This window comes from Coregonus clupeaformis, chromosome 33 (assembly GCF_020615455.1).
Source record: "Coregonus clupeaformis isolate EN_2021a chromosome 33, ASM2061545v1, whole genome shotgun sequence".
In the NCBI taxonomy this organism is placed as follows: domain Eukaryota; kingdom Metazoa; phylum Chordata; class Actinopteri; order Salmoniformes; family Salmonidae; genus Coregonus; species Coregonus clupeaformis.
Genome location: NC_059224.1, coordinates 2,281,469 through 2,293,879, shown reverse-complemented (window position 1 = coordinate 2,293,879; position 12,411 = coordinate 2,281,469). Strand labels below are relative to the sequence as shown.

The window sequence follows — 12,411 nt, the reverse complement described above, 5'->3', positions numbered from 1 at the left end:
GAGAGAGAGACAGAGAGAGAGAGAGAGAGAGAGAGAGAGAGAGAGAGAGAGAGAGACAGAGAGAGAGAGAGAGACAGAGAGAGAGAGAGAGAGAGAGAGAGAGAGAGAGAGAGAGAGAGAGAGAGAGAGAGAGAGAGAGAGAGAGAGAGAGAGAGAGAGAGAGAGAGAGAGAGAGAGAGAGAGAGAGAGAGAGAGAGAGAGAGAGAGAGAGAGAGAGAGAGAGAGAGAGAGAGAGAGAAGAGACTGTGTGAGTGTGTGTGTGTGGAAGTTAGTGGCTTTATCAAGATGTAGTTTTTACTACTGCCCTCTAGGGAAAAGAAAAACCTCTGTGACTTTAGAAAGCCATGCCTCGTGTGTGTCAGTGTGTGTGTGTGTTTGTGTGTGTGTGTGTGTGTGTGTGTGTGTGTGTGTGTGTGTGTGTGTGTGTGTGTGTGTGTGTGTGTGTGTGTGTGTGTGTGTGTGTGTGTGTGCTGCAGGTGAATCCATAATGAATGAACAGCTATGAATCATACGGTATGGCATATGTCTATTCATTTCTGCATAAAGCCTACAATATCTAACAACATTTTACATACAGTCAAATGTTTGGACACACCTACTCATTCAAAACTATAAAACAACACATATGGAATCATGTAATAACCAGAAAAGTGTTAAACAAATCAAAATATATTTTAGATTTTAGATTTTTCAAAGTAGCCACCCTTTGCCTTAATGACAGCTTTGCACACTCTTGGCATTCTCTCAACCAGCTTCACCTGGAATGCTTTTCCAACAGTCTTGAAGGAGTTCCCACATATGCTGACGACTTGTTGGTTGCTTTTCCTTCACTTTGCGGTCCAACACATCCCAAACCATCTCAATTGGGTTGAGGTCGGGGGATTGTGGGACCAGCACTCCATCACTCTCCTTCTTGGTAAAATAGCTCTTACACAACCTGGAGGTGTGTTGGGTCATTGTCCTGTTGAAAAACAAATGATAGTCCAACTAAGCGCAAACCAGATGGGATGGCGTATCACTGTAGAATGCTGTGGTAGCCATGCTGGTTAAGTGTGCCTTGAATTCTAAATACATCACCAGCAAAGCACCCCCACACCATCACACCTCCTCCTCCATGCTTCACGGTGGGAACCACACATGCGGAGATCATCCGTTCACCAACTATGCGTCTCACAAAGACACAGCGGTTGGAACCATAAATCTCACATTTGGACTCATCGGACCAAAGGACAAATTTCCACCGGTCTAATGTCCATTGCTCGTGTTTCTTAGCCCAAGCAAGTCTCTTCTTATTATTGGTGTCCTTTAGTAGTGGTTTCTTTGCAGCAATTCGACCTTGAAGGCCTGATTCACGCAGTCTCCTCTGAACAGTTGATGTTGAGATGTGTCTGTTACTTGAACTCTGTGAAGCATTTATTTGGGTTGCAATTTCTGACGCTGGTAACTCTATTGAACTTATCCTCTGCAGCAGAGGTAACTCTGGGTCTTCCTTTCCTGTGGCGGTCCTCATGAGAGCCAGTTTCATCATAGCGCTTGATGGTTTTTGCGACTGCACTCACGAGTGGCGCAGTGGTCTAAGGCACTGCATCGCATTGCTAGCTGTGCCACTAGAGATCCTGGTTCGAATCCAGGCTCTGTTGTAGCTGGCCGTGACCGGGAGACCTATGGGGCGGCGCACAATTGGCCCAGGGTAGGGGAGGGAATGGCCGGCAGGGATGTAGCTCAGTTGGTAGAGCATGGCATTTGCAACGCCAGGGTTGTGGGTTCAATTCCCACGGGGGGCCAGTATGAAAAAATAATGTATGCACTCACTAACTGTAAGTCGCTCTGGATAACAGCGTCTGCTAAATGACTAAAATGTAAATGTAAGAAAGTTTAAAAGTTCTTAAAGTAATGATGGACTGTCGTTTCTCTTTGCTTATTTGAGCTGTTCTTGACATAATATGGACTTTTACCAAATAGGGCTATCTTCTGTATACCACCCCTACCTTGTCACAACACAACTGATTGGCTCGAACTTTTAACAAGGCACACCTGTTAATTGAAATGCATTCCAGGTGCTGGTTGAGAGAATGCCAAGAGTGTGCAAAGCTGTCATCAAGGCAAAGGGTGGCTACTTTGAAGAATCTCAAATATAAAATATATTTTGATTTGTTTAACACTTTTTTGGGTTACTACATGATTACATAGGTGTTACTTCATAGTTTTGACGTCTTCACTATTATTCTACAATGTAGAAAATAGTTTGAAAAAATAAAGAAAAACCCTGGAATGAGTAGGTGTGTCCAAAACTTTTGACTGGTACTGTATATATATTTAAAGGCTCAGAGCAGTCAAAACGTTGTTGTTTTACATATATATCCACACTATGAGGTTGGAATAATACTGTGAAAATGATGATAACGCCCTTCTAGTGTAAGAGCGGTTTTGGAGCGGTTTTGGTGGGATGGAGTTTTGGCCTGCCTGGTGACATCACCAGGCGGTAAATCAGTTCATAGACCTATAAGAAAGAGAGTTCCAAACCTCTCCATTATGGAACGCTGTTTGGGTCTTTGCGTCTCAAAAAAATATACATGTCAAATAACTCTATTTGATTCTTCAAATAAGCTTGTTGACCAATCAGGACCTGAATATGACTGCACTTCCGTAATAATTGAACACCATCGTAAAATGTTTATGTAGTTATAACAGTATCACTCGTATGTCATATGTCACAGCGACTCATCGATACGTACGCTATGATGCTGGGAACGTTTTGTGTCGTGCACCTGCCAGACACACTTCCCCAAGCTCTGGACAGCGCTGGTCATAACATAGCTGGCTGATGGATGCAAACAATGTTCTTCCCCAAAAACGCAGCAAAACGACAATCTGTTTCAGTAGCTATAGTTAGCTCGCTAACTATCTAGCTAGGTGCCATAATCTAAAATAGCCCTAATTTATAAGACAGTTATTATTTGATTAATGATGGCGTGACCCACCTATGTGAAGCTAAACACAATAAGAATTTGCGGTTCGCCTTCAAAATAAAAGTTTATAATTGAAAGTGATGCAAATGAATACAAATAGTGCCACTATGGAATAGATCATGCTAAACGAGGTTGGAATGTTGTTATATAAATTCAACAAAAGACAATAATTTGTTAATTTGACAAAAATCTGTTGAAATCACACTGTGGATGTATTAGACTTTAGAATTGCGTTGGGGGCATACCTATTTCACTGTACAGTCTTACCTATGGATTGTGGATCAATGACATGGGGTATCAGTCTACTCAGTGACACCCAGAGAACATTAGCGTCGTAGCTCTTATTGCGGGTCTCTGAAACCACTGTGAATTGAGCCACATTTATTGTACCAGTCAACCTACTATGTATTGAACACTATTCTAGAGGAAAAATAATACAAAATTGATGTTTTAGAGTCTGATAACTCTGAGGAGGACTTTGGGAAAAAAGCATTTGGGTACTGAGTAGACCCCATTTCAATGAGCCCCAATCCTTAGGTAAGGCTGTACAGTGAAATATGTATGGAAATACGCACACTAGGCTGACTGGGGAGGTGTTTTCACACAGTCAAAGTCCCGCAGTAAGAGCTACGACGCTACTATTTGCGTAAACTCTTCACAGTTATGTTCTGTGGGTGTCACTGAGTAGACTGATACTCCATTTCATTGCTCCACATTCCAACACTCCAACCTTGTTTAACATTTTCAAGTCTAAATATGGCATGATTCCACCAATTGTAACCTTCTGCGTCACTTTCAAATGGGGACTTTTATTTTGAAGGCGAACAGCAAATTACACTATTGTGGTTAATCCTTATTGTGGCTAGCTTCACAACACATAACCCGGTCCAGTCAAGCTTCACTAGCCAGACGAAGCTAGTTGGCTGCTTATAATGTTGGCTTTGGGAAACAGGGTTAAGTAGCTGGCCAGCTAGTTATTTCCATCAACTGAAGTTCAATTTCAATAGGAGAACAACAAGTGGCTAGCTAGCTAATACTACTCACATGGATTCCTAAATCATTGCTAAGAATATCGAAAAGTACTGCAGTTTCTACTGGTCATTGTTTTCAGGGCTGGTTGCATTGGTGCTAGCTAGGTACCAAGCTAAAGCTACCTATCTACCCCAGAAGTTGCTAATAACATCTTGTATCAAAGATATTTGCAAACATTTTTGATCCTGCTCGTTTGATCCTGCTCTTGTTTCAAATGCTCACACAGACGTTTTCCCATTCGGTCGAACAAATAATGCCTTATTACCAACGCGGTATTGTAAACACATCGTGGCAGGTGTGTGTGCTTGTTTGCAGACTTTTTTTAATATATTTTTTTGTACAGCTTTGACAGTTCTACTGATCCTAGTGGTGGCGCTTGGCTTGCAGGTGCAGATGCAGCACACACAACATTCTATAATGGATTTGTGTTATTTGACGTGTATCTTTTCTGACACTCGAAGACCGAAACAGCGTTCCATACTCCATCAATAACAGCTCGTTTTCAGTTTTCCCCTCCCCACTCAGACCACTCCCAGACAGTGCTTGCAAAATTCTTGCTTGAGAAATTGCTCTTTGCTACAAACCTATTTTTGTTTCTTTTTTTTGGACCATTTTAATTGAAAACAATCACAGTAATGTACTTAATTGTTACCCAGAAATATTTTGATATTGAGATAAAAACGGCTGCATTGGACCTTCTCTCTCTCTCCCCCTCCTCTGTCCCTCTCTCTCTTCTCTCTCTCCCCCTCCTCTCTCTCTCTCTCCCTCCTCTGTCCCTCTCTCTCTTCTCTCTCTCCCCCTCCTCTCTCTCTCTCTCTCCCTCCTCTGTCCCTCTCTCTCTCTCTCTCTCTCCTCTCTCTCTCTCTCTCTCTCCCCCCCTCTGTCCCTCTCTCTCTCTCTCTCTCCCCTCCTCTCTCTCTCTCTCTCCCCCTCCTCTCTCTCTCTCTCTCTCTCTTCTCTCTCCCTCCTCTCTCTCTCTCTCTCTCTCTCCCCCTCCTCTGTCTGTCTCTCTCTCTCTTCTCTCTCTCCCCCTCCTCTCTCTCTCTCTCTCCCCTCCTCTCTCCCTCTCTCTCTTCTCTCTCTCCCCCTCCTCTCTCTCTGTCTCTCTGTCTCTCTCTCTGTCTCTCTAACTGTCTCTCTCTCTCTTCTCTCTCTCCCCCTCCTCTCTCTCTCTCTCTCCCTCCTCTGTCCCTCTCTCTTCTTTCTCTCCCCCTCCTCACTCTCTCTCTCTCTCGCTCTCTCTCTCTGTCTCTCTCTCTCTGTCTCTTTCAATTCAATGTAAGGGCTTTATTGGCATGGGAAACGTATGTTAGCATTGCCAAAGCAAGTCTCTCTCTCTCTCTCTCTCTCTCTCTCTCTCTCTCTCTCTCTCTCTCTCTCCGTCTCTCTCTCTCTCTCTCTCTCTCTCTCTCTCTCTCTCTCTCTCTCTCTCTCTCTCTCTCTCTCTCTCTCTCATAAAAACCCTCCAAATGTGAATGGTTCACTAGGCGCGCGCTGTCCACTCCTCCACGCCGCATGCAACAATAAAACAGCATTTGTTTTTCTGGAGCGACTTGCGGCCGTATTCTGTTCTGTTCGGTGTGTTGCCCCCATCACGTGAGAATGAGTGACCAGGGGACAATAGCATGTTTTGGGGTGACGGTAATTGTAAGTGACGAAGACAATACGATAGCGACCCCCTCTCTCTCTCTCTAGCTATACTAAAAGGGACGGGGCTGAGATGAGATCATGGTTATGTGGACTTAGAAAAACGAACTTGAGTTAAGAGTTGATCTATTTAGCAGATAATTAAAATAATGTAATCATTATGTAATAATGTCTGTAGACTTGGTTGTACAGCCTTGTTTTAAATTGGCCTGTAATAAAGATCATTTAGACTATTTAAAAGCATATATTTACATCTTATTATATCGACAACGTGACAGGAACTTAACCCAAACATGTTGCCTGGGTGATTATGAGAAGATAGGCCTATCTAAAGTGAATTAAAAGAGCATGTAGTAATTTCACCAAGTGAAAGTGACATTTTCATAGTGACCTAAATGAATGATCTCTCATTACAAGAGCACTTCTCCCCTCCATTAGGAGGACACAGAAAAAGAAAAAAAAGATACCACTGCTGTTCAAAAACGTTCTATTTATTTTAGGCCTTATTAATACTCGAAATCGATATGAATAGAGGCAGTAGCATATAGGAACCCGATCATAAAACATCTTAGCATTGTATCTACAACAGCAGAGCAGCAGCGTAGCAACAGGTAGCGAGGCGGGGGAGAGAAAACATGCCACCTCGTTTCCGCGGTCCACTCCATGCCAAAACATTCATTCCACAATTGTTTACATTGTATTCAGATACAATAACCCACCTCACCTCCCCTCCCTTCTCCTTTTTTTTCTTCAAGAAAAACGAGAAGTAGACCTAACCTCTTGTAAAATGTGTGAGAAAGTTTAGCGCGGAGCAGTGCGTGAATACGCGCCTTGGCTGATGTGTCAACCCTGCCTGTGAGGTGCGCTTGCGCAGTGGAGCGGGGCGCCAAACGGAGCGGGCTGCAGGAGGAGGGGCCTCGCTGAGACTCGTGGCTCTCGGCTCTGTTTACAAGCCTTTACTCTTTTAATGTCAGCCTGCTCCTTCTCCGCGTCAAACAGGAGAGAGAGAGACAGTCAGAACGGAACGGAACGGCCGAGCTCCTTCTACCCTTTCAGACAGAAGAGAGAGAGACAGGCAGAACGGAACGGAACAGCGGAGCTCAGAGAGGACACACGGATATAGTGCAGCTCTCTCCACAAACAACAGCATGACTAGGAGGCCGAGACACAGGTAGGATAACTACATAAATAAGAAAATATTCATAAAGTACCCGGTCTCTGTGCTTTTAGATGGACTATCTTTTCATTTCAATCTCTCTTATTCTGATTCTGAATTTTCTCTCATTCTGAACAAGCTGCATTAACATTATGTTTTTATTTGCTGCATATCTGTGGATTGCTGCGGTTGGAGTTTGGGGTTGTTTAAAAATGTTCTATTGCCTAGGCTAGTCTATTTCTTTACCCAAACTATTATTATCTGGCTTCTTTGGTGCCGAGAGAGAGATTTTATTTGTGAGAGCAGATCTTTATTTTTGTGCTGGCGCGCACAGATGACAGGTGGTCCTAGCCTTCTGGCATGCGCTCCTTCCCTGCTGTCACTGTAGAGAGAGAGAGAGAGCGCTCGTGTGATGGTCGCGCTTCCGCGCACACACACACACGCTCTCTCTCTCTCTCTCTCTCTTTCGCTCGCTCTCTCTCTCATTTCACTCACTGTTTATTTAAATATAATTCATTCCGGGAGGCAGGTGTCTGAGTGCGTGCCGAACCGGCCCTGTGCGTAAAGTTGTTGTATTCTCATAAAATGGACTTTGGGGTGTCCACTGCAGTGACACAATGTAGTCAAGTTGGTTGTATAGTACAGGGAGCGGAGCATCGTTGAAATAAGGCGGGTTGGCGCTGTGTGTGACCCTCTGCCTGTTCTGGCGTATTATTAGGAAAGCGCGCAAGGTGCATGTCCTACTTGTAGCCTACTCGTGCTTTTACCAATATGACGCAACTAAAAAAAAAAGTAATGAACAGAAGTTACAATGTGCGTTATGTGGCGAATGCCTGCAACAAAGTTTAATCAAATCATTTGGAAAAATGTATACAGTTTAACACAAAATCTAGGATGCGTTTTTATTTCTTAATTTCTTATTTCATTTTTTTGTGACATTGGCACGCGACGGTGTTAATCAGTCTCAAGGCTGTGAGCTGAGAGCGCGAGGGTCCCTGTCTGTGCCATGCGCGGTGACATTGTGATCTTATAATAATATTATAGAGCTCATTTTAACCCTCCCGTTGTCCTAGGGTCAAAATGACCCGCCACTGTGTTGAACCAACTTTATTTAATTTTTATATTTTTGGGATCATTTGTGAGAAGGAGGCAGTGAGACTTTAAAGAAAGTATCACTGCCTCTTTCTCACAAATGATCCAAAAAATATAAAAATTAAATAAAGTTGGTTCAACACAGTGGCGGGTCATTTTGACCCTAGGACAACGGGAGGGTTAAACGTAATGCATGTGCGTTAAATAGATGCGTGTTGTTGTGAAATTGTGATGTTATAATAATATTATAGAGCTCATTTTAAACGTAATGTATGTGCGTTAAGATTGAGATATGAATTCAGACTTATTTTTCTCTAGCCACATGACAATATTTCGTTTTCATGCCAATGGTTAGGCCTAAGGTTTCCAATGGTTAGGCCTAATGTTTTGGCTTGTAAACAGTTTGTACAGACCTATTTTAAATAATGGGATGTTTTTTATTTTTTCTCCTTTGTTTGTATCGACTTGTTATAAAATAATGAAATAATTGATAAAATGTTGTTAAGTAGCCTGTTACCCTTGACAATCGATACGATTATATATCTTCTTACCGTGTGAATGAATTAAAGTTGGTATTCAGAAACAATTATGCTCAGTAGATATTCATAATTTACCGGAGAGCAATTTTTTTATTTTTTTATTTGTATCATATTGGTAAGAGACTTGTTGTTAAGGAAGTTGATATAGAGTGAAGGCTATCGTATTGTTTATAATACTGTAGTAAACACACACACACACACACACACACACGCACACACACACACACACACACACACACACACACACACACACACAAATGCCATGAGTTCCTGTTCACCTGTGTTACTGTAACAAAAAGGATCCTTTCTGCCTTACACGTTGTCCTGGCCTCTGATTGGCTCTGGATCTTGCGGTGACTGTGTGTGTGTGTGATTGGCTAGGAGGTGCTGCTCTGACTGTGCCTGGTGCAGGTCTGAACACGCTTAGGACCAGGACAGGATCATGTTCATGTGATCAGGAGTACCTGTACCTGCCTTGCCAGATCACCTGGGGTTTCTGTGGAAACCAACAACACCAGAACCAGTTTGTCAGAGTGTGTGTACATGTGTGGGGAGTTTGTGTGTGTTTGGAGAGTGTGTGTGTGTGTGTGTGTGGAGTGTGTGTGCGTGTGTGTGTGTGTGTGTGTGTGTAGAGTGTGTGTGTGGAGTGTGTGTGTTTGTGTTCCCCCCTGTATAGCCTTGTGGGCGACTGACTGACTGACTGACTGCACCCTACCCTGCTAGAATGACTGGTTCTGTTACCCTGTTACCACTCTACCCTGCTCAGGCCCAAATGACACCCTATTTCCTACTTAGTTTTGTCACCAGGGTTGGTTTGTTTTGGCCTGGATGAAGCTCATCTCAAGTGCCTCTTTTTTAGTATTTTCTCTCTCTTCTCTGTTTTCTGTCATTAAATTGCTTTCTGTCTCCCCACATTCTGTCTCTCATAATCATGACCATTAAGCTTTAGACTTTTGTTGTACCACATCATATGAAATGCAAAAATCTCTCTTTCTCTCTCTCTCTCTCTCTCTCTCTCTCTCTCTCTCTCTCTCTCTCTCTCTCTCTCTCTCTCTCTCTCTCTCTCTCTCTCTCTCTCTCTCTCTCTCTCTCTCTCTCTCTCTCTCTCTCTCTCTTTCTCTCTTCAGTGTGTACAGTAGTGAAGAAGATGATGATGACATTGAGATGTATGAACATGACTATGATGGACCGCTGCCCAAGGCAGGCAAACGGCATCTAGGCAAGACACGCTGGACACGAGAAGAGGTACTACCACTACCACTAACGCTAACACTACCGCTAACACTACCGCTACCACTACCGCTAACGCTAACACTACCACTAACGCTAACACTACCACTACCGCTAACGCTACCGCTACCACTAACACTACCGCTAACACTAACACTAACGCTACCGCTACCGCTAACGCTACCACTACCGCTACTACTAACGCTAACGCTACCGCTAACGCTACCACTACCACTAACACTAACGCTACCGCTACCACTTCCGCTACCACTAACGCTAACAGTAACACTAACACTAACACTAACACTAACAGTAACACTAACACTAACACTAACACTAACACTAACACTACCGCTACCACTAACACTACCACTAACGCTAACAATAACACACACACTAACAGGAACACACACACACACACACTAATACACACGCACATTTTAGTACGTTAATGTCTGATTAGTGTTTAATATGTTTGTTTGTGTCAGGATGAGAAGCTGAAGAAGTTAGTAGAACACCATGGATCAGAAGACTGGAAGCTCATCGCTAGCTTCTTACCTGTAAGACACACACACACACACACACACACACACACACACACACACACACACACACACACACACACACACACACACACACACACACACACACACACACACACACACACATACACGCTCACACACATGAGTGTGTGTTGGTAGAGATGAGTTAAGGTGTATATTCCAGAGTATTTGCATAGTAATGGTTTATTTTGGCGGGCTATCAGTCATTCTACACTGCCGGAGGGCAGGGTCTTCTGGCCCAAAGGAATTATTATCTAAAGAGTCCTAAAAACCCTCACCGCTCCACCTCTACACCAACACCAAATCTACACCTCCTTAAAACCATCCAGGAAAAGGCCTATGGTTTAGCACAGCAGGCTAACCAGTCTTGTGGTGCTCAGTAGACTAATGTAGTCACACCCGGACCACATCTACATGTTCTGCCCTGGCCTATTTCATTACCTGTTCATTATCTGAGTGTTCTCCAACAGAACCGTACAGACGTTCAGTGTCAACACCGCTGGCAGAAGGTTCTCAACCCAGAACTTATCAAAGGACCCTGGACCAAGGAGGAGGACCAGAGAGTAAGAACACAACCTTATAGAACGTTATAGAGAACCCTTTCAGAACCTTTTAGAATGTTACAGAGAACCCTTTCAGAACCCTTTCAGAACCTTATAGAAACGTATATAGAACCCTAATCAGGACCTTACTGAACTTTGAAGAACCCTCTCAGAACCTTATGGAATCATAACAGATTTTTATGTCCGAAATGGTACCCTTACCCAAAGTGCACTACTTTTGTCCAGAACCCTGAGAAACAAATAAGGATGAATAAGAATGAATAAGAATGAATAAAGATGAATAAGGATGAATAAGAATGAGCTCTCTAAATACTACATGGAATTATCTGAACACACACACACACACACACACACACACACACACACACAGAGAGAAGCCATGATGAGGTAATGATTAGTAGAGAAGCTGAGGATGGAAACTCCCTCCCAAACACAAGCAGGTGGCTCCAACATTTAGAGAGAAAGATAGATAAGAGATAAAGAGAGAAAGATAGAAGAAGGAGAGAGAGAGAGAGAAGGAGAGAGAGGGAAAGAGAGGGAGGGAAAGAGAGGGAGGGAAAGAGAGGGAGGGAAAGAGAGGGAGGGAAAGAGAGAGGGAAAGAGAGGGAGGGAAAGAGAGAGGGAAAGAGAGGGAGGGAAAGACAGAGGGAAAGAGAGGGAGGGAAAGAGAAGTAATGTTGACTTTTGGTCTGTTACTGAAAATGGACTAATAAACTATTCTCTCTCTGTCCCCTTTCCACCCCCCCCACCCCCTCCTCCACCTCCCCTCTCCCCCTCCCCCTTCCTCTCTCCCCCCTCCACCTCCCCCTCTCCCTCTCTGCCCCCCTCCCTCTCCCCTCTCTGCCCCCTCCCCTCTCCCCTCTCCCCTCTCCCCATTCCCCCCTCCACCTCCCCTGTCCCTCCCCTCCCCTCTCCCCTCTCTCCCTCTCCCCTCTCCCTCTCTGCCCCCCCTCCCTCTCCCCTCTCCCTCTCCCCATTCCCCCTCCACCTCCCCTGTCCCTCCACCTCCCCTCTCCCCTCTCTGCCCCCTCCACCTCCCCTCTCCCTCTCTGCCCTCTCCCCTCTCCCCTCTCCCCTCTCCCCTCTCCCCTCTCCCCTCTCCCCTCCACCTCCCCTGTCCCTCCACCTAGGTTATCGACCTAGTCCAGAAGTATGGAGCCAAGCGTTGGTCGGTGATCGCCAAGCACCTGAAGGGTCGGATAGGGAAGCAGTGCAGAGAGCGCTGGCACAACCACCTGAACCCTGAGGTGAAGAAGACTTCCTGGACCGAGGAGGAGGACCAGATCATCTACCAGGCCCACGAGAAACTGGGCAACCGCTGGGCCGAGATCGCTAAACTGCTGCCTGGCAGGTAGAGAGGGAGGGGGAGAGAGAGAGAGAGAGAGAGAGAGAGAGAGAGAGAGAGAGAGAGAGAGAGAGAGAGAGAGAGAGAGAGAGAGAGAGAGAGAGAGAGAGAGAGAGAGAGAGAGAGAGAGAGAGAGCGAGAGGGGGATACAGGGAGGGAGAGAGAGAGAGGGAGGCAGGGAGAGAGAGAGAGAGAGAGAGAGAGAGAGATGGGGATGGTGAGGGAGGGAGAGAGAGAGGGGTGAGGGAGGGAGAGAGAGGGAGGCAGGGAGGGAG

At 44.8% G+C, this 12,411-nt stretch overlaps 2 protein-coding genes across 4 annotated transcripts in view; one reads left to right on the top strand and one right to left on the bottom strand.

Annotated features, from left to right (window-relative positions):
* Positions 1 to 12,411, bottom strand: part of snx17 (sorting nexin 17) — a 649,426-nt gene that overhangs the window by 157,572 nt on the left and 479,443 nt on the right. The window lies entirely within an intron of this gene.
* myb (v-myb avian myeloblastosis viral oncogene homolog) overlaps positions 6,525 to 12,411 on the top strand; it is a 15,370-nt gene continuing 9,483 nt past the window's right edge. Inside the window, exons 1-5 of one of the 3 annotated variants that reach the window (XM_041859896.2) lie at positions 6,525 to 6,819; positions 9,563 to 9,680; positions 10,154 to 10,225; positions 10,699 to 10,791; positions 11,922 to 12,142. In XM_041859896.2, coding sequence (XP_041715830.2) covers positions 6,797 to 6,819; positions 9,563 to 9,680; positions 10,154 to 10,225; positions 10,699 to 10,791; positions 11,922 to 12,142 — 527 coding nt within the window. In that variant the 5' untranslated portion in view covers positions 6,525 to 6,796. The remainder of the gene's footprint in view (positions 6,820 to 9,562; positions 9,681 to 10,153; positions 10,226 to 10,698; positions 10,792 to 11,921; positions 12,143 to 12,411) is intronic. The other 2 variants (XM_041859898.2, XM_041859897.2) reach the window with 2 other exon arrangements.